General features: G+C 41.0%; 1 protein-coding gene across 1 annotated transcript in view; it reads right to left on the reverse strand.

Annotated features, from left to right (window-relative positions):
* Positions 1 to 19,903, reverse strand: part of LOC140535781 (complement C3-like) — a 53,743-nt gene that overhangs the window by 1,000 nt on the left and 32,840 nt on the right. The window contains exons 24-40 of the mRNA XM_072657279.1: positions 19,434 to 19,637; positions 17,357 to 17,432; positions 16,608 to 16,767; positions 16,372 to 16,455; positions 16,067 to 16,217; positions 14,449 to 14,612; positions 12,232 to 12,387; positions 10,934 to 10,993; positions 9,346 to 9,436; positions 7,958 to 8,006; positions 6,376 to 6,466; positions 6,115 to 6,201; positions 4,857 to 4,962; positions 4,571 to 4,663; positions 3,859 to 3,939; positions 3,151 to 3,231; positions 904 to 1,033 (exon numbers count right to left, since the gene is read on the reverse strand). Coding sequence (XP_072513380.1) covers positions 904 to 1,033; positions 3,151 to 3,231; positions 3,859 to 3,939; positions 4,571 to 4,663; positions 4,857 to 4,962; positions 6,115 to 6,201; positions 6,376 to 6,466; positions 7,958 to 8,006; positions 9,346 to 9,436; positions 10,934 to 10,993; positions 12,232 to 12,387; positions 14,449 to 14,612; positions 16,067 to 16,217; positions 16,372 to 16,455; positions 16,608 to 16,767; positions 17,357 to 17,432; positions 19,434 to 19,637 — 1,864 coding nt within the window. The remainder of the gene's footprint in view (positions 1 to 903; positions 1,034 to 3,150; positions 3,232 to 3,858; positions 3,940 to 4,570; positions 4,664 to 4,856; positions 4,963 to 6,114; positions 6,202 to 6,375; positions 6,467 to 7,957; positions 8,007 to 9,345; positions 9,437 to 10,933; positions 10,994 to 12,231; positions 12,388 to 14,448; positions 14,613 to 16,066; positions 16,218 to 16,371; positions 16,456 to 16,607; positions 16,768 to 17,356; positions 17,433 to 19,433; positions 19,638 to 19,903) is intronic.

The raw sequence follows: 19,903 nt of genomic DNA on the forward strand, positions 1-19,903 counted from the left end.
TTAATTCATGTTTAAGGTTAGGATTAAGGGTTAATTTAAGGTTAGAGTTTAGAGTTGATTCAGGGTTAAGGTTAGGATTAAGGGTTAATTCATGTTTAAGGTTAGGATTGGGATTTAGGGTTGATTCAGGATTAAGGTTGGGATTAAGAGTTAATTCAGGGTTAAGGTTAGGATTTAGAGTTGATTCAGGGTTAAGGTTGGGATTAAGGGTTAATTTAGGGTTAAGGTTAAGATTAGGATTTAGAGTTGATTCAGGGTTAAGGTTAGGATTAAGGGTTAATTCATGTTTAAGGTTAGGATTGGGATTTAGAGTTGATTCAGGGTTAAGGTTAGGATTAAGGGTTGGTTCAGGGCTAAGGTTAGGATAACACTGCATTAAATGGGATAATCTGCAGTATGTTTGAGAGGCTGACAGTCTCTTAAAGTAGGGATGGTGTTTCAAAATTACGAAATGCGTCATGTCAAGTTTCTGTTGTGTCGAACTAGTAAACGATTAAATCTGCTCATTCATTCTCGTGCATTTAGGGCACATCCAACAAGCACTTCTCTCTTAAAATGAAGCATGAAGCCCTAACAGTTCCCATAGGCTTGGTTAAACTGATGTTATGAACGTTACATGCTTTGAACTTAAGAAGCCACCTAAAAAGGATAGATGCCGTTTAGGGACGGCATTTAAAAAGTGGTTATGGCTAAAATAGTTATACTACCCTTCACAGCCACAGGTCATTTGGACAAGATACTTGTGATAACCAGCTCCTCTGTCCTGTCCAAGTTATCAACTGTTTGTTAGACTGATTGGTAATAGAGCCCAACTCTATTGGGAAATTCTCCACCAAAAGATGTGTTGAGAACTAGCTGTAGTATGGAAGTGGATGGGAAACACTTCTTCTACTTGTCCCTTACCTTTCCTTCACCTTCTGTGGCTCAGGTCCCATGATGAGGTAGTCTTTTCCCACGATCAGATTCAGCTTTTTATCGCACTGAGAATTGGCCAGAAATTCCCTCTCGCCATTGGGTTCAACCAGATCAGTTCCTGAGCAAACCACACACCAACATGCATGTTAATGAGGCATCCAATACGCTTAGCCCTGTGCGTTTTGGGAAGTGTGGTTTAGTTTAATACAGCAGAGTTAGTGGACTCTACAATAGACAATATGCTTGGTGAAGTGATTTGCTTTTTAAATATAGAACATGTTAATGAGCATTACAGGAACATTAGGTGCATTTTCACCACTTTACTGTAACAGAGAGACTAACATCGCTTTAGTCCATAGGTTAAGGTTGGGATTAAGGGTTAATTCAGGGTTAAGGTTGGGATTTAAGGTTGATTCAGGGTTGAAGTCGGGATTAAGGGTTGATTCAGGGTTAAGGTTAGGTTTTAGGGTTGATTCAGGGTTAAGGTTGGGATTAAGGGTTGATTCAGGGTTAAGGTTGGGATTTAGGGTTGATTCAGGGTTAAGGTTGGGATTAAGGGTTAATTCAGGGTTAAGGTTAGGATTTAAGGTTGATTCAGGGTTAAGGTTGGGATTAATTGTTAGTTCATGTTTAAAATTAGGGTTAGGATTAAGGGTTAATTCATGTTTAAGGTTAGGGTTAGGATTAAGGGTTAATTTAGGGTTAGGATTAAGGGTTAATTTATGTTTAAGGTTAGGGTTAGGATTAAGGGTTAATTCATATTAAAGTTAGGGTTAGGATTAAGGGTTAATTTATGTTTAAGGTTAGGATTAAGGGTTAATTCATATTAAAGTTAGGGTTGGGATTTAGGGTTGATTCAGGGTTAAGGTTAGGATTTAAGGTTGATTCAGGGTTAAGGTTAGGAATAAGGGTTAATTTATGTTTAAGGTTAGGATTAAGGGTTAATTTATGTTTAAGGTTAGGGTTGATTGAGGGTTAAGGTTAGGATTAATGGTTAGTTCATGTTTAAAGTTAGGGTTAGGATTAAGGGTTAATTCATATTCATGTTTAAGGTTAGGATTAGGATTAAGGGTTAATTCATATTCATGTTTAAGGTTAGGGTTAGGATTAAGGGTTATTTTAGTGTTAGGATTAAGGGTTAATTCATGTTTAAGGTTTGGATTTGGATTTAAGGTTGATTGAGGGTTAATTTAGGGTTAGGATTAAGAGTTAATTTATGTTTAAGGTTAGGGTTAAGATTAAGGGTTAATTCATATTAAAGTTAGAGATGGGATTTAGGGTTTATTCAGGGTTAAGGTTAGGATTTAGAGTTGATTCATTGTTAAGGTTAGGATTAAGGGTTAATTCATGTTTAAGGTTAGGGTTAGGATTTAGGGATGATTCAGGGTTAAGGATTAAGGGTAATTCATATTCATTTTTAAGGTTAGGGTTAAGATAAATGGTTAATTTAGGGCTAGGATTAAGGGTTCATTCATGTTTAAGGTTTGGATTTGGATTTAAGGTTGATTGAGGGTTAATTTAGGGTTAGGATTAAGAGTTAATTTATGTTTAAGGTTAGGGTTAAGATTAAGGGTTAATTCATATTAAAGTTAGAGATGGGATTTAGGGTTTATTCAGGGTTAAGGTTAGGATTAAGGGTTAATTCATGTTTAAGATTAGGGTTAGGGTTTAAGGTTGATTGAGGGTTAAGGTTAGGTTAGGATTTAGGGTTCATTGAAGGGTAATCTTAAGGTTAGGGTCAGGGTTACACTCAATATACAGTCATTTACATTCCACTTAGACTTCAGTTGCATTTAATACAGATTCAGTTGAATGTCAGGTGAACATCTATAGGGCATCTACACTGGACCATCCAATTCAAGTGATACTCTCATCTGATCCAGAAATGCATGTGTAAAGCATGTACTTTGAGGGCGTCTCAAAGCACGAAGTACACATCCCGACTGTAGGGGGAGCCCGTGAGCAAGAAATTCTTGCAATTCTCTAAGGTGTACTCCTCCCTTAGTCTAGGTTGTCGTCCTGATCACAAGTGCTCTTTTAATCTTCACCCGAGCCTCACCATTTGTGTTCCCACCTGTGTGTAGCCCGTTACCTGTTCTTTCCCAGATGTCTTCTAGAGGTCTTGCTTCAGTATCTCTTTCACCAGCTTTGTGTCACTTGTTTGTGTGTATCTATTCTAGAACCTTTGTTTATTGTTCTAGATTTGTATTATGTGTACCTCTCTGTAGTACTCACCGTCTTTAAGGACTACTATGGTGAAGGTGTAGCTGATTGTGGAGCCGACCTGCTTAAGTCCTTTCAGAGTTCCCTTGAAAACTTGAAAAACAAAACAATGAAATGCATGAAAATTTGAAAAGTAATAAAATATAATAATAAGTAAGACAATAAATCTAAAAATGAAGATTTTGTACTTATGAATACCACCAGAGACACTTTGACGTAAACTGCACTGTGATGTTCTAGACAATTGGATCAGAACATCTCCAAAACATCAGGCAGGTCTTGTGGGGTGTTCCCGGTATACAGTGGTCAGTACATACCAAAAGTGCTCCAAGAAAGATCAACCAGGGTGACCAAGTCATGGACACCCAAGGACACCCATTGATATCTCACAACTCGGAGGATTTGGTCTTGGTGCCAGATGCCACAGAACACCTTCAGAGGTCTTGTGGAGTCCATGCCTCGAATGGTCAGATTTGTTGTGGCGGAGAACGTACTCAGTATTTGGTAGGTGGTATTATTTTATGACTGATCTGTGTATAAATGCTGTCCTTGCCGTGTAATTGGTGCAGAGTGTGAGAAATGTAAGGGTGGTTGTTCTGGTTTGTTTAGGAGTTGAGATGGAGTTGATTGTGGCTGAAATAGACCAGGGATCTGGGCCTGTTCTTGGCTTCAGGAACTACAATTCAGACAGATGGAAATTTTTAGGATTTTAACTCCTACCGTAATCCCGCTGATTACAGGACTCTTCTATGCGATCTTGTTCTTTCGGAACTTCAGGGCCTTTCAGCTGAGCACAGTTGGCTAACAGAGGAGTAAAGATTCACAGCTGAAGAACACGCACAATATTATTTCATAGTATATTCTTATGCTTTCATAATACATACAGTACCAAAGTTGTAGTCCCCTGTGAAGATTAGAAGTAAGTAAGTGTTTACTGGTCAGTAAGTGTTTATTTCCTCTGATATTAGAATAAACACTAATAAAAGTGCTGGTGGTTCTCCATCACTGTGTTCATCATTAGAACATCTCCAAAGTTCTCCTCTCTCATGGAGTCTAGTGTTATTTAGAGTTCTCCTCAGATCAACACCTGGTTTGGTGGTAAATCAGGGCTTAATGATGGTAAATCAGGTGAGCTGCTGCTGCTGCTGCTGCTGATGGAGTTGAACACATCCTCCACGCTGTGCTGGCTGGACTGGGTGGCGTCCAGGAGAACCCTGGAGGAACCGAGCTCTGTTCTTCAGACAAGCTCACCGACAAGATCTCACTACTTTCTTTCTTCAGAATGAGAAGCTCTTGTTTCTCCTGTTTACTGGATTTATGTTTGGGGGTTTATGTTTATGATTAGGGGTCCAAAACTTCAGTACAGTGCTGTATTTTACGTATATATATACCTTTTTATGCTATTATGCTCAGATCACTGTGTGTGACGTACCTTCTGCACAACTGCACACATCTGTAGGGCACAGGATGTGCAGTGTTCCACTTACTCTGTTTCCAGTGTCATAAAACTTCACACAGTGTTTTTCTGAAACACACATCAATGATAGAAAGACTGACGTCGTTTTCATCCCAGTGTTTGTTTGTTCACAGAAGTTGGTGAATAAACGCCACTAGACGATTGGCGTTTAGGCCCTGATCGGTAAAAACATGCAACTGAAGGTGTACGTTCTCCTCTCCATGACTGTTGTCTGTTGGAATTGATTGAATTGATTGCTCACCGGGAGAATAGTACTCATATACTTTGATTTGGACTGGCTGAGGGAGAGCAACGGTTAACATCTGGTGCATCCTGAAAACAATCCTCTCATGAACCTTATTTGAGACCTGGAGAGAGAGAGGGAGAGAGAGAGAGAGAGAGAGGGAGAGAGAGAGAGGGAGAGAGAGGGAGAGAGAGAGAGGGAGAGAGAGAGAGAGAGAGAGAGAGAGAGAGAGAGAGAGAGAGAGAGAGAGAGAGTTAAACTCACTTTACTTCACACAAAGAGACGACAGATCAATTACATTGAATTGAAGGCGTTTAGCAGGGCTTCACTGTTCACTCTGAAAATACCCTTGGCTAGTTCGTATCGGCTAGAATCCAAAAGACCCCTCTAATCTTAGACTCTACTAAATACACTCAGTCTGGGGACCACAATCCTCCACACACTCTGCCCTTCACCAAAGTCCTCTCAGAAGAGGAGGATCTTCAGTCTGGGTTTGAGGACAGTGAGTGTTGGACTCTGCTGTTCGGACACCCAGGGGAAGTTCGTTCCACCACTTCGGTGCAGGACAGTAAAAAGTCTGGACGCTCGTCTTCCGTGGATCTTAAAGGATGGCGGGTCGAGACGAGCCGTACTTGAAGCTGGAAGGGCTCTCGGTGCAGATCAGGCTTTTGACCACCAAAGCCGAGACTGGCTGGTCCAGTCTTGGCTTTGTAGACCAGAGTCAGGGGTTGATGCTGGTCCTTAATAGCTTCATCTACCATTTAAATCCAAACGAATGTTTTTAAAGGCAGATTTGTCAGTCAGAACTGTCAGTCTTCTACGTTGTTATGCTTGGTGTTTTTGTGTTGTAGGCACTGGCATGTTTTCTAGGTTACATAATACCTGATACTTGACTAATTATCATTCTTGTCAAAGTCTCAAATACTGAGATAGAGTTTTCTGTCAGTATCGCACACCCCTACTGTTACCTTTGTCTTGCTCACCTGGGGTTTTATGTTTTATGTTTTGTTGCTCTTATTTGTCTTATTTATGGATTTTCCAAAAGCTGCTTTGACAATGACAATGTCAGTTATAAAAAGCGCTATACATATACATCTGAATTGATCCATCATCCAAATATCGTCGGTTTATAGTATAGAACAAAGTAAATTGGTATGGTATTATTTGGTGTCGTACCAAAACCTCTGGAGGAGACTGCAAATAAATATCATGTTGTTGTTATTATTATTATTATTATTATTATTATTAAGTTAGTCGGGCATCTCTGCTTCATTACCTTGTTTAGGTAGATGATGAGGGATCCCCGCTCTGAAAGTTGTTTGTCCATCTCAAACTTCTGGATGTACCTGTCTGTTTTCATCAGCTGAAAAAGACCGTCCAGCAGTTCATATTTCATCCTTTTCATCATAACATATTAAAATTGAAGCTGTTTATAATGCAGCACTTCTCACGGCTCACTTCTTCATTATTCTTTTTTACAGCATTACTGCATCTGAATAAAGCAGAATTCACAGGCATTTCACTACAGCTTTCCTACCTGTTGCAGGTCGCTTATATCTGGTACAAACCCCGTCAGCAGACCGATGTCCAGAATGGTCATCCTGCCTTCTGAGTCTTGTTTCAGAAACCTAAAATGGAATCAGTGATCAGAGGTGACCTATTTAACCAATTTAAGGCCGTGCAATTGGCCCTATCAAGGCCAGGAGCTTGTACTATCATTTTGCTGCATTATGTAAATATATGTGAATACATTCAATAATATTCTGTTTGAATTTGTCTTTCCAACAGTTTACTTTTGTGTATCGATGCCAGAAAATGTGAAAAAAGATAAATTATTCCTTAAATGAGAAATTATTTATGGAAAAATTACAGACCACTTCCGTTATATACAGATTAAAGTGGATGCTAAAACCCTATGGTCATAACTTGTGATGGGTGTTCTTGTTCTTGAAAGAGGAGCACTCCATGAACCTGACTGGCCACCACTAGAGGGAGCCGGCTGTCTTGTTGCTGAATGCAATTAAATCCTCAAAGCAATGCTTCTGGGCAATTGGAGATAATGTGGGGTGGAGATCATCCAACATCCTGACCTCACTAACACTCCTGTTCCGCCAAACTCTAGTAAAAAAAAAAAGCCTCTCCTGGTCTGCAGTGACTTCAGCAAAAGCTAATACCCTTGGTTTCAGAAGTATCAACTGAATAAGCAGGTGTCCCAATACTTCCACGAACCTGCCTGGCCACCACCAGAGGGAGCTGGCTTTAAAAAAGGGACAGGAACAGGAGGAGAGGTGGCGCTTTGCTTCCAACAAGGCTTCCATGTGCTCCTGGTTGCCTGCCTAACTTGGACTAAGGATGTTGGAGTCTGCAGATTTGGTTATTGCTTGATTATTGCATTGGTTGTATGTTACTCCACTGCTGTGTTCTCTCTTCACTGGCTTCCTGTAGCTGCTGCCCGCATCAGATTCAAAACCCTGACTCTGGTCTACAAAGCCAAGAACGGTCAAAAGCCGATCTGCACCGAGAGCCCTTCCAGCTTCAAGTACGGCTCGTCTTGACCGGCCATCCCTCATAATCCACGGAAGACGAGTGTCCAGGCTTTTTTCTGTCCTGGCAACAAAGTGGTGGAATGAACTTCCCTTGGATGTCCAAACAGCAGAGTCCAACGCTCGCTGTCTTCAAACCCAGACTGAAGACCCTCCTCTTCTGAGAGTACTTGGGCGAATAGCAGAGTGGTCACCCTATTGACTTGTGTCTAGTAGTGTCTAAACTTGGAGGTATCTTTGAATTTTTAGTCTATTCAAAGTAGCTGAGGTTCTTCTTAAGTAAATAGCAAAGCACTTTTGTAAGTTGTTTTGGAGAAGAGCCTCTCCTAAATGCCTTAAATGTAAATGTAAATGTGTGGTTGAGGAACCAGGGGCGCCTGGGGTCTCCTTCTATTGTTCCGACCTGACCTAAATCAGGTTAAAAAAGTGGAGAAAAAAAGCTTTGTCACCTGTATATTAATAAAATGTCCCGCATGTTATGGCTACACTCACCTCTACATCATGGTTTAAACAGTGAATGAATTGAATAAATCCTTAAGAATCCATCAAATCCAGCAGCAATAAGATAATACTTACTTCGTCTCTATGGAGAGTGTATAAGTTGCAAGGGCGTTCTTAAAGGAAGCTGCAAACAGTAGCATTAAGACAGATTTAGCATGAATTTAGCATGAATACAAAACATTACACACATTAAACCCAATGTTTTCTAAAAGAGTCACAAAAAAAGGCCAAAAAAACACAAATACAAAATGTAACTGTTCTAAAAACCCAGTCCCAAAAGTTTGTGGACATGCAAATGCACACATAGGCACAGCTTGTCTAGGCCCTGAAGAGCAGTACTACCAATAGAATAGGACTCTGGAGCAGATGGACATCATGAACCTATTGGCACCATGCTGCTGCCTAATGCTGCCAGGCGTGGGCTAGTATAGGGGTATATAACCCCCCCCAGCATTGAGGAGCTGTGGAGCACTGGAATGATGGATGATGGTGGAGCTCAATCCGGTACTTTTGCGATGAGTTGGGGAGTTGGTTGGGGATGATGAGGTGGGAAGGTGATAATCATCATCATCATCCAACATCCTGACCTCACTAACGCACTTGTTGCTGAATGCAACCAAATCCTGACAGCAATGCTCTTCCAAAATCTAGCAGAAGGCCTTGCCTGGACTGCAGTGACCTCTGATTTTTAAAAAATCAACTGAATAAGCAGTTGTCCCAATACTTTTGTCCATACAGTGATATTATGGTTCATTGAGGCACCATTGGCCAGAAATGCTGTGCATTCTCCTAATTCTGAAAAAGTGCAAGTGGGCTGTCGGCCTACTGGAAGGGGTGGATCCAGGTCAAGGCCCCCTCTGGCCACCAGGGGGAGACCTCGAGTCACGCTGATGAGTAATCAAACCCAACAGTGCAACACCCAGCACTGAAGGGCTGGATAAGCTCCAAGATACAGCCATGTGGTGCTGAAGCTTTGACTCATACTGAATATGAGTAACGAGGGCTGAGAGACCTCTCGCTACCCCTCTCTCTGTACTAGGTGAGGGCTGAGAGTGGTAAGGATACTGTTTTTCTCTCAAGTCTCTCTCTCTCTCTCTCTCTCTCGCCTTGAGAATCCCCTTTTCCTCCTTCTGGAAAGGAAAATATATTCTCCAAGTCATGAAGCACCTCTCCAGGGGTGAGTAGTCTTTGTTTGGGAAGTTTTTTAGAGCTTAGTTTTCCTTTTATTTGACTTTTCCCACCCATTTTAAGTTTAAGAATTTTACCTTCTCTGAAATCTATTGCTCCGCACCTGGGACCATCTATCGCCTATTACCCTATATTATTATTATTATTATTTTAGTACTGTAGCCAGTCCCAGCCTATCTCTTTTAATGCTATAATTAAACTGTGCTGATCTGTGTTGCTTTAACAAGAAGCCAAAAAATAAATAAAGAATAAATAAATAAAAGCCCCAAACATACTTGTTTTGTTTCTGATAAATTTCACATCCAGGTCAAAGTTCTCGCACTTCGTAGCATTTTCGTCAGGCTTGATGTAGTACCGCGTGATGACCTAGAAGAGATAAAGGCGATGAGGAGTTTCTAGCTACATATCTGTAACTCTTCCCTGTTTGGATTGTAATTAGCAATGCACATGTTATCATATTTGATCAGAATGATGATTTGTGGCTTCTTTAATTAAGGATAGTGTACTGTAATACTGGTGACATTAGTTAATGGTAACTAACTAACTAATAACTGATGAGCATGATGTTGTTGACTCCGCCCACATTTCCAAATAAGGACATCCTCCTTGTTTTCATGATTCGCGGCACCTGGGACTGGGGTTTCTTAAGCCCAGTCTACAGACTGGTAAGTGCCGTGAATTAGCCCTGTCAACCATGTTGTTCAGTGCGGTCCATGGTCTGCTCTAAGGGAAATGGTCAGGTTTGCTTGCCTTGCCACGACACTTGTTTCCCCTCTTGTTCTGCTTAAGCGCTGCTCAGCGTTTCTTTTGCCCTTGCCCTTTTCCGAAGCTCTGCTTCAAGTTTTGTTTCCCCTCTCTGCCCTGTCCTGTTTTTACACCCAAGCTCAGTTCGTGTTTTGGGTTTTTTTTTTTATTGCCTTGGTGTAGTCATGGATGATCAGTTATCATTCTCAAGCCATGTTGCAAACGTAACTCGGCCCTGCAGATTTCTCCTGTACAACATCCGGAGAATTCAACCCTTCCTCTGTAGAGAGTCTCCCAGGTGCTCAGATGTTCAGTCTCTCGTCACTTCAAGACTTGACCACTGCAGCTCTCTTCTGGCTGGTCTCCCTCTACGCACCATCAGGCCCCTGCAACTCATCCAGAATGCAGCGGCATGGGCCGTCTTTAACGTTTCTAAGTTCAGCCATGTTCAGCTCCTCCTCTGCTGCATTCTCTCTTCACTGGCTTCCTGTAGCTGCTGCCCTCATCAGATTCAGATTCAGCCTACAAAGCCAAGACTGGACCAGCCAGCCCCTCCGTACTTGATGGCGATGGTCAAAAGCCGATCTGCACCAAGAGCCCTTCCAGCTTCAAGTACGGCTCGACTCGACCCGCCATCCTTTAAGATCCACGGAAGACGAGCATCCAGACTTTTTACTGTCCTGCACCGAAGTGGAGGAACGAACTTCCCCTGGGTGTCCGAACAGCAGAGTCCAACACTCACTGTCCTCAAACCCAGACTGAAGACCCTCCTCTTCTGAAAGTACTAAGGGCTTAGTGACTTGTGTTTAGTAGAGTCTAAGATTAGAGGATCTTTGAATTATTAGCCTATTCAAACTAGCTGAGGTTTTTCTTGGGTAAATAGCAAAGCACTTTTGTAAGTAGCTCTAGAGAAGAGCGTCTGCTAAATGCCATAAATGTAACTGTTTATATTCCCTGTTTTGTGTTGTGTCCAGTCATATTTTAATCAAGTCTTGCATCGTTCCATCTCTGCAAGTGTTTCCGGTTTACCCCTAGCCAGCATGACACTTTTTTTCCATGCAGGCATACAATATTTGGCTTACGATTTTATAGAGTTATTTAAATAAGCAGTTGACTTACTGATATGGAGCCTTCACCATTCCCTGATGCCGTCACTGTTAAATCACCGTCTGCCAGGAACTGCAGAATGTAGGAGAGCATTGCAAAATTGAAATCATCCTACATATAGACTTTTTATCATTTTACCCCATTTTCCACCCAATCTGGATAGGCAATTACCCAATCCTCGTTCATGTGAACTCCCCCTATCACTAGCAATGCCCCCAACAGGGTGAAGCCTAGCATGTCTCTGCTAAAACATGGGAAATCAGCCACACCTCTTTTCCAACTGCTGCCGATGCAGCATTGCTAGGTAACCGGCGCGTTCATATCCCCAGCTTCGGTATGACACCTAACAGACACCTGTGCTGACCAAAAACATACGAGGAGTCATGTGGGGAGGAAGTGCCACCAACTCACCAATTGGCAAGGCCAATTGTACTCTCTCAGACTCTGAGAGGCAAGCGGCATGACCCGGAACCTAAATCTGCAATCCTCGGTGCCTCAAGTCGAGGTGGTTTTAAGAAGACCTTATGAAAACCTTGGTCTTTTTAAAGATATTTAAATCATATGAATATTATTTGATCTTCACAGTATCACACAATACCGAGAGATGGAGTGATGAATCTTAGAACAATCAGAATTCAGCCTGTCTGCAAAATCACCAAAGAACCAAAGTTCATTGATCCAGAAATCCTGCTCTTTGGCAAAGTTGGTCTCTAAGCAAGGGGCTCCGAGTTGCTCAGCGGTCTAATGTGCTGCCACTATATCCCCGGGGGGGTCGCAAGTTCAAATCCTGAGACATGCCCCTATGCTGTCAGCAGCCGGAGTCCTAAAGAGCGCAATTGGCCATGCTCTCTCTTTAGGTGGGTAGATGGCGCTCTCTGCCCTCATTACTCCTAAGTGTTGTTGGTAGGCACAGGCATCTGTTAGCTGGTGTGGTGGAGCTGGGGAGCCGACTAGGGGCTTTCCTCTGAGTGTTTTGGCTGCCGGGCGATGCTGCATTGGCAGCAGTTGGGGGGGTGGTGACTGGCATCACATGTATCGGAGGAGACGTGTGTTAAGTCCTTATCCTCCTAGTGTTGGGAGCATTGCTAGTGCGATTGGGTGGGTTCATTGGCAGTACAAGATTGGGAGGAAAAGGGGAAAATTCTAAAATGAGTGCTTTAACTTTAGCTCCAGTCTAGAACGTAATGTTTGGTGCTCACACAAACGGAACGACTTACCATTCATTACTTTCACAATGAGAAAAAGACAGCTGACAATTTCAAACTGTAAACAGATGTAAAAATGGAGGTGACCGAGATCACTCTCTTTACCCTGTCAGACCTCCATAAGCCTCTGGTCTTTCTGTTGATCAAGCCTGAGAAAGGTTTTCCTTTTGCAGTGGACGTGACCACGACATTCATACTTTCTGTAGATGGTGGCATGGCTGTCAGGTACTTTGACATGGCGTCAAAACCCACAGCTATAGCCTGAGGGCAAAGAACAGATTTATTAGCTTAATCAGAATACAACAGTGAGCACCAGTGGATGTTCTTTCAGTTTATCAGGCAGACATTTACAGTAGTGGGCAGAGTGGAGAACATCTGTAATTTAGTGACAGTACAAATCTTCTTGCTAAGATAAGCTCCTCAGACAGAAAACGCCAGCAGTGGCAGTAATTCCAGTCTACAGGAAATTCTCCTCAGAATTGGGCCCATAGATAAAGCTGACAGACAGGGGCCGCAAGTAGGTCTCATGGCTTGTAAATGAAAATCGGTTTGCTTCCAGGATTCCAGAATTGCTTGCCTTCACCATCATCATTTTCTGAAAGAACACTCTGTAGGAAATGGCAGACCATTAAATATGGAAAAGAGTGGTATGCAAGAGGCCTGTAGACTGGGATTTCTGCCACTGTTGGTAGACCCGTATGACCGTAAGCTTCCATACACCTGCAGGTTCAGCTACTTCCTTTACACTATGGCCTTTGGCCATGCCCAAAATGTAATCACTCCTTTTAGCCAATCATTAACTCCCATTTTCCACACATCCAGCGAGACGCTCACTGCAATGTATTCTCAATGTCTGAGTCCAGTCACGCACCCTGCAGGTATTTATAGTCCATACATCCTCGCAGGAGCCTGAAGTAACTACTAGCTTAAACACACAAGGGGAGCTTACTGTTTCAGCAAAGGTAGAAGTATTGAATTAAAGTACAGAAACACGTAGTGTTAAATGAACTGAATATAAACATTTTAAGTACTGTCAGTTAATATAGTTATTGTGCCTTTCGGATAAATATTGATGCCTGTTTGGCAGCAGATGTGAAAAAACAGCTGTTAAAATTGTTTATAATGTATTTTTGAGTACATCTACCCTCAGAACTTTTAAGAAAATGCTGATTAGCAGGGCAATTTGGTGCTAATTTGAGACCAAAATTCTAAAACCGTGACAGTATTTGTTTTCTGTTACCGAAAAAAACTGAAACTACCGCAGCATTTATAGATAGGCATGACTATGATTTCTCCAGAATCATTTCTCCAGATAATTCACGGGCAGGAGAATAATCCTACACATGTAGGAGAAGAAGACGAAGGAAGACAACAATAGAAACAACACATGGAATGCAATGGGAGTTAAGACAGAAGGTTAAGCCATCAATATGCAAACAATGTCACAAAGCATTCTCAATGAACAGTTCAACACTTTTAGAAGACAGATCATCCAGATCCTGAATTGTGAAACTGGCCCAAGGTCAGTGCTCCTCTTGTTGTAATCAACACGTTACCTGGTTGTGATTAAGGCGTATATTTTACAGTGTTTTCTCTTGGGGTGGCCCAGCTCGGACAAGACAGTCTTTGACCCACTTAGAACATGAAGTAAATGCTAAAACGGCAAGAGGACACATGTGAACACAAGCCAGAGCTGAAATCTAAGTTAGCAGTTCTTGCTTGATACAACTTCTGCAAAACCGTACTTGATGGCAATACAGTACGGCTTGACCCGCCATCCTTCCAGATTGACGGAAGTCAGGCATCCAGGCTTTTTTACGTCCTGGCACCGAAAGTGGTAAAAGGAACTTCCCCTGGGTGTCCGAACGGCAGAGTCGGTCGCTGTCTTCAAACGCAGACTACAGACCCTCCTCTTCCGAGAAGTCTTTGGTGGTCTTTGGACTTAAACTCAAACTGGGATTTTAATGCCCCACTGACTGGAACAGGGGGAGAACGGCGTCTTCGTCATTCCCACTCCGGGCTGGAACGCTGCTACTACTGTACTATGGAGCTTTGGTGGTGGAGCTGCAGGAGGAGAACCTCTCTCCAGAATTAGTCATATTAGTGTAAAATCCTGTAGTATTACTCTACCGCCTCAGCCCACATGCTGCTCTACCTTCCGATCAAGCTTCTGCTGCTCTCAGACTGTCCAGAAATGCATGTGTACAGCTGTGAAAGCGAATTACACTTCACTACGCTGTAGGGGGCACTGAAAGTTGCATTAATTAAAGAACAAAGTGCTGAGAACTTGAGGAATACCTAGTGGATGTAACTGTGTCTTACCTGAGTGGAGTGGGATCCACTGCCATATCTCTGATTGGTCTTCAGCCACTTCATGACTGGTGGTGCTTTTTCATAGTCTGAAATCTTCAGAAGTGTCAGCAAAGCGTAACCAGTGGCCTCCAGGGTAAAAAAGTGACTTTCCTTAACTGGCCAGTGAGTGGCGTCTGTGAATAATACACAAATTCAACAAACACACACACAAACACACACACATGCACACAAACCGAAAAAAAGTAATGCATTAAACATTGGTAAATGCTATTTTTCTTGTTACTCAATTACAATAACACACAATCTCTCATGTTCTGTTGTTAGAATAAACCCAGATAATGATCTTAAAAACCATCCATAAATATTTGGACAGTGACAACCCTAATGGATTTGAAATGAAGCATATCAAAATGTGAGCTACGATGCAGACTGTCAGCTTTACTTTTAAGGACCGTTTTTAAGTTTAATGATTGAGAGTTCAGACACTTATTCCAGTAATAACTATAAATAAAAATTCTGCACATTATTAATTATGGTTGCATATATTTCTAACTGCATTGGGAGTTACAGACTTTTTTAAAATATGGTTTCTCTGTTGTCTCTTGATTATACATGGACAAACTAATACGATTACAAAAAGTGGGATGTCATAAGAACCAATACATTGGTACCAAGTCGATACCAAAACAACCGAAAGTTGTTTGCTCAAAATTTGACAAATGAGGGAAATGAAGGGAGGGGTCGCTCTACCAGAGTTCATAAATACACAACAAATATAATAAATAATGAACAAAGGACATTCAGTTTTTATTTATTTTTATTTTTATTTTATAATTAGTTATAATAAATAATTAATAAAGGACATTCAGTTTAGATTTTTTGTATTTGGATTGTATTGTAAAGTATTGTAAAGACAATATCTACATAATACTCATATATTATAAACATGCATGTCTGTATAATCCATTCAATGAAATGAAACATTGAACTGGAAACATTCTAGATTATACATTTTTAACAAAATTACGAGATCTGTTTTATTAGTCCTTACAAGGTTAATTAAATCAATACAGGGGTGGGTGTTTTCAATTGATTTATATCAAGTGTTATTGTTGAAGATTAAAGGGATTTCAGTTGTATTGGTACTGACTACCAAATTGACCAAATTGACCAAATTTACTTACTAAATAGAAGGATTATCTGATATGCCCCAGCTTGTTCAAAATGAAAACGCATAGCCGAAGCATCTCTTTACAGATAAAACTAGACACCCCGAACTCCTGATGTTCACTACAAATCATGACTGTACTGAACTGTCCTGGGAGAGTGCACTGCCCCTCAAATTCACTCTGGAAATCCACATTACAATTCACACAATTTTCCAATGCGGAAAAGTAGCTGATCTACACAACAATGCCCTAGATCTCAAATCGGGATCCTGAATATGGTCTTTCTCTGCTAAGTTAACTCCTAGATCTGAGACAAATCACTCCATTGCCCCCAAAACATGGCAGATACCTAGACTAAACTGCAGCGAGGCTGGAAGTATCTGATGTGGTTATATTCATGTTTGGCCCAACTCAAAGAAACTTGACCATGATGGCATGGTCTCAGTTTCTAAACTTACCCGGGGAGGCGAATCTGAGCAAAACATCAAGTTTCAGCTTGTCAGCATTTGCTAGAGCGTAAGATGCCATGGCCACAGCGTAAGGGTCAGTTTGAGAAGCGATGTTCTGCTCAATGAAATGTGTTGCCTTGTCTATGCTCTGCTGAAAAGTCTGCAAAGAAAGCCGATTAGGGATGTACATTCTGAGTCATTTGGTGATTAGAAGATTAGCAGCTTATTTTAAGCCATATTTTGTTCCTGACCTCCCATAATGCAGTTTAATGAACACCTAAATATTAATTTTGGAAATATTCCATTTTACTTACGCTGACTCTCCTGTTGCAAAGGGGCTGTGCCTCCTGTAACGCGAGGAGTACGAAAGCAGTCATTGAAAGCTGTGTGGCTTTACCCTGTGTGGAGTTAAAAACAGCCATAAGATCTGAGTATAGTGTAAAGTTTCAACCATCCAGCAGTCACCAAGCACCATCACATGTTCAGATTTGGAGGGTCTACTATTGGTTCAACACATTAAACAAAGCCTTCATCTGAGGGCAGAACGTACCCCCATGGCACTGGAGGAGATTTTAAAAACCTCGTTGAAAACACCATCGGGCATCTGCGCCTTCAGGATCAGCCACTTCACGGCATCACAGATAACATTCTCTTCTAAGCTGACCAGGTTGCTGGCCTTACTCAATATTCTGACCACGTATGCTGTTAGCCTAGCGAGAAACACACAGTTAGAATATCGCTGCCGTCCAATGAAAAACATCGATCTCCATTTTTGTCCTTTTTTTTTTTTAGTTTTCTCCATCTTTTGAACCTTATAGCTATAAATGATTCTGGATGAATGGACCAATAGAGGTGCTCTAAATTGACTTCCATTGAAAGTCAGGAAGGCTTTTTTACTTCTCCTGTAAAGCTGCTGTTTTGGAGATATGTGTTTTTTCTTTGGACAGCAACCATTTGCAGTTCCCCTCACAAAAAAATATAGAACAGTTTAATAATGATTTATTGATTTGGCAGTGATTCAAATTTAATTATAGATATAGAGATGTATCATGTTTATTGTGTATATTCTCATACTGTGTAAACAGACCAGTCATATTTGCATATTGGTGACATTTCTATGTTTAGAAACAATTCAAAATCATACCAAAAGAATCAAATTCAACTGTGATTCAATTGTGACTCATGATTTGTTTTCTAAAGAACCATATTCAGGTTTAATGGTTGCGAGTTCAGACATTTACTCCAATAATAGTTATAAATAATAAAAAACAACAACAACAACAAAAGATAAGGACTGACCAAGTGCTGCCTGTCGATTTCTCAAAAAGTCCAAAAGATCCATCAGAATTGCGAAAGCTGAGCTCATTTACATATCCTAAGATAAGAGAGAGAAACAATTTAAGAACTTTTAAATCACACTTCTACAAATCCTCTCTGGAACAGTGCTGAAACTGACCTACTCATCTTCTACGTTCATTCATAGCTACCAAAGCTACTGTATTAATGTTGGATAAGCTTCACAGAACCCAATTCACAAGAAACTACAGCACAAAACAGTTTAGCAATATACAGTACCTTCTTTTTGTCCTGCAGTTAGGTCTGTCATGATAATTACTTTACCAACTTATCGTAAAATATATATCGACAGCACCTCATTCATTTTAGGTGACCTCGATATTGCCCATTGTAGTGGTACAAAAACGACAGTAATAAAATTTTACAAACAGAAATACTGAATATTTACACATGAACTTATACTATACATATACAGTACACACACATTATACACACTCTGCACTGGTAAAAGCAGTTAAATGTACAGGTTTGATATGATCTGAATGTTTACATTAATTACAAAAGGCACTGGCTAAATGTGAGTTCAGGTGTAGTGTGGCTGGGGAACAGTCTTACTGGGTACAGTGTGAGTGAACATAGGGTTTCCAGTCATTAGACACCATTTAGAGCAACAACAAAATCTCAAAATCAATTCAGTAATCAACCAGTGCAGGGAAGCTGATACAGGTGTGATGCCAAGCCATACTGAGTAATTCCCATATGCAGAAAATTGCAGTAGTCAGGGCATGATGTGAAAAAAACATTCATTTAGACTGTTTCTTAGCATGTCTCGCTGACATCAGCATCCGATACCTGCAATATCTTCACCTGAACCCTCCTGCTCCCACACCACCCACTACCCTTTGCCCAAAAGATTTCGTCACCTTCTTTGAGGAGAAGGTCAACAAGATCCAACAACATCCTTTTGGTCTCCCATCCAATTCTATCCTTCTCTTATTTCTCTGTCTTGTTTCTCTCCTCTTTCTACAGGTGATCTTACAAGCCAACCACCTGTCCACTAGACCTTATTCCTTCGACGTTCCTCCAAGACTATTGCTCCAGACCACCTTTCTTTCATCACTCTTATGACAATCAGCTCCCTGTCATTGGGTCATGTACCATCCACCATCAACAATGCCAACAATTAGTCCCCATCATGAAGAAGCCCACTCTAAACAACTAGGACATCAACAACTACAAACCTTGTAGATGTCTTCTTTCTTTCTTTCCTCTTAAAGAGGAGCTGGGCAATATGGCGATATTTTTTCAAATGTTGTTATCACGATAACAATAAGCTTCTCTAAGCGTATTCAGCTGTCTCACTCTTTCTCATTCAGAACAAACTACAGGACCCAAACCAGTCTTTTGGCTAAACCAGCACAGTGATGATTTGGGCTTGTTTGGGTTTGTTCTTCAGCCACAGGACTTGGGCAACTGGCAGTCATTGAGTTGAACTGCTTTGCATACCAAAGAACTCTAGATTCAAATGTGAGGCCATCTATCCCATAGCTAAAGGTTGGCCAAAATTGGGTCATGCAACAGGACGATGGTCCCAACCACACCAGCAAACCTACTGAAAAAGGCTGAAAAAGAAAAGAATCAAGGGGTTGCAATGGCCCAGTCAGAGTCTAGACCTATTTAAAATGCAGGACCTTAAGAAATGCCCACAATCCTCAATGAACTGAGGCAACGTTGTAAAGAAGAGTGGGTCAGAATTCCTCCAGAACGATGCATGAGACTGCTTAAGTCATACAGAAAACCATTACTTCAAATTATTGCCACTAAAATTGGTTCTACAAGTTGTTGATTATTCAGGTATTACTACTTCACACATATCTTTTCCATTTTGGCTTTATTTTTCTTAAATAAATAATGACATGGCGGAATCTATAGTGTTGTTAATCTGAGGCTGTATTTACCTCAATCTTAGAACTGCTAAGGACCAGGTGTGTGTTTTATGTTCCGATACACAAAACCATAGAATTTCTTTTTACCCATGATTGTATTTTGTATGTGGATCAGTTGTTTGAATTCCTCTGACCTGTCGAAATGTGTTGGAGCCATTCAGCACGTTTATCCACTCCAAAATCTTCCCACTGGCTGGATTTGTCCACATAATTGGTTGCAATCAGAGGCAGGACCATGGCCATCAGGTTTTGCTCTCCACAGCCTGTAGGCTGCCTAATCAGAGTGCTTAAACCCTTCCCACTGATGGCCTCATTCATCAGCTGTGCCACTGGATTGCCTACACACACACACACAGGAGTTGTGTTTACAATATCAACATGCAGGGTAAGTGTTAAACTGTAAAAAAAAAAAAAAAAAAAAAAAAAAACAACAAAAAAAAAAACACTTAGCACAAGACAATGCAACACACCAGTTACACATTTAGTTTTGCAACTTTGATAGATAGTAGAAGATAGTAAAGATAATAAATAATTTCTGTGCAGTTCAGAACCTAAAAATAAATGTATATCAAAGGGTTCTTTATGGAATGCCACAGGAGAACCA

This window comes from Salminus brasiliensis, chromosome 15, assembly GCF_030463535.1.
Source record: "Salminus brasiliensis chromosome 15, fSalBra1.hap2, whole genome shotgun sequence".
In the NCBI taxonomy this organism is placed as follows: domain Eukaryota; kingdom Metazoa; phylum Chordata; class Actinopteri; order Characiformes; family Bryconidae; genus Salminus; species Salminus brasiliensis.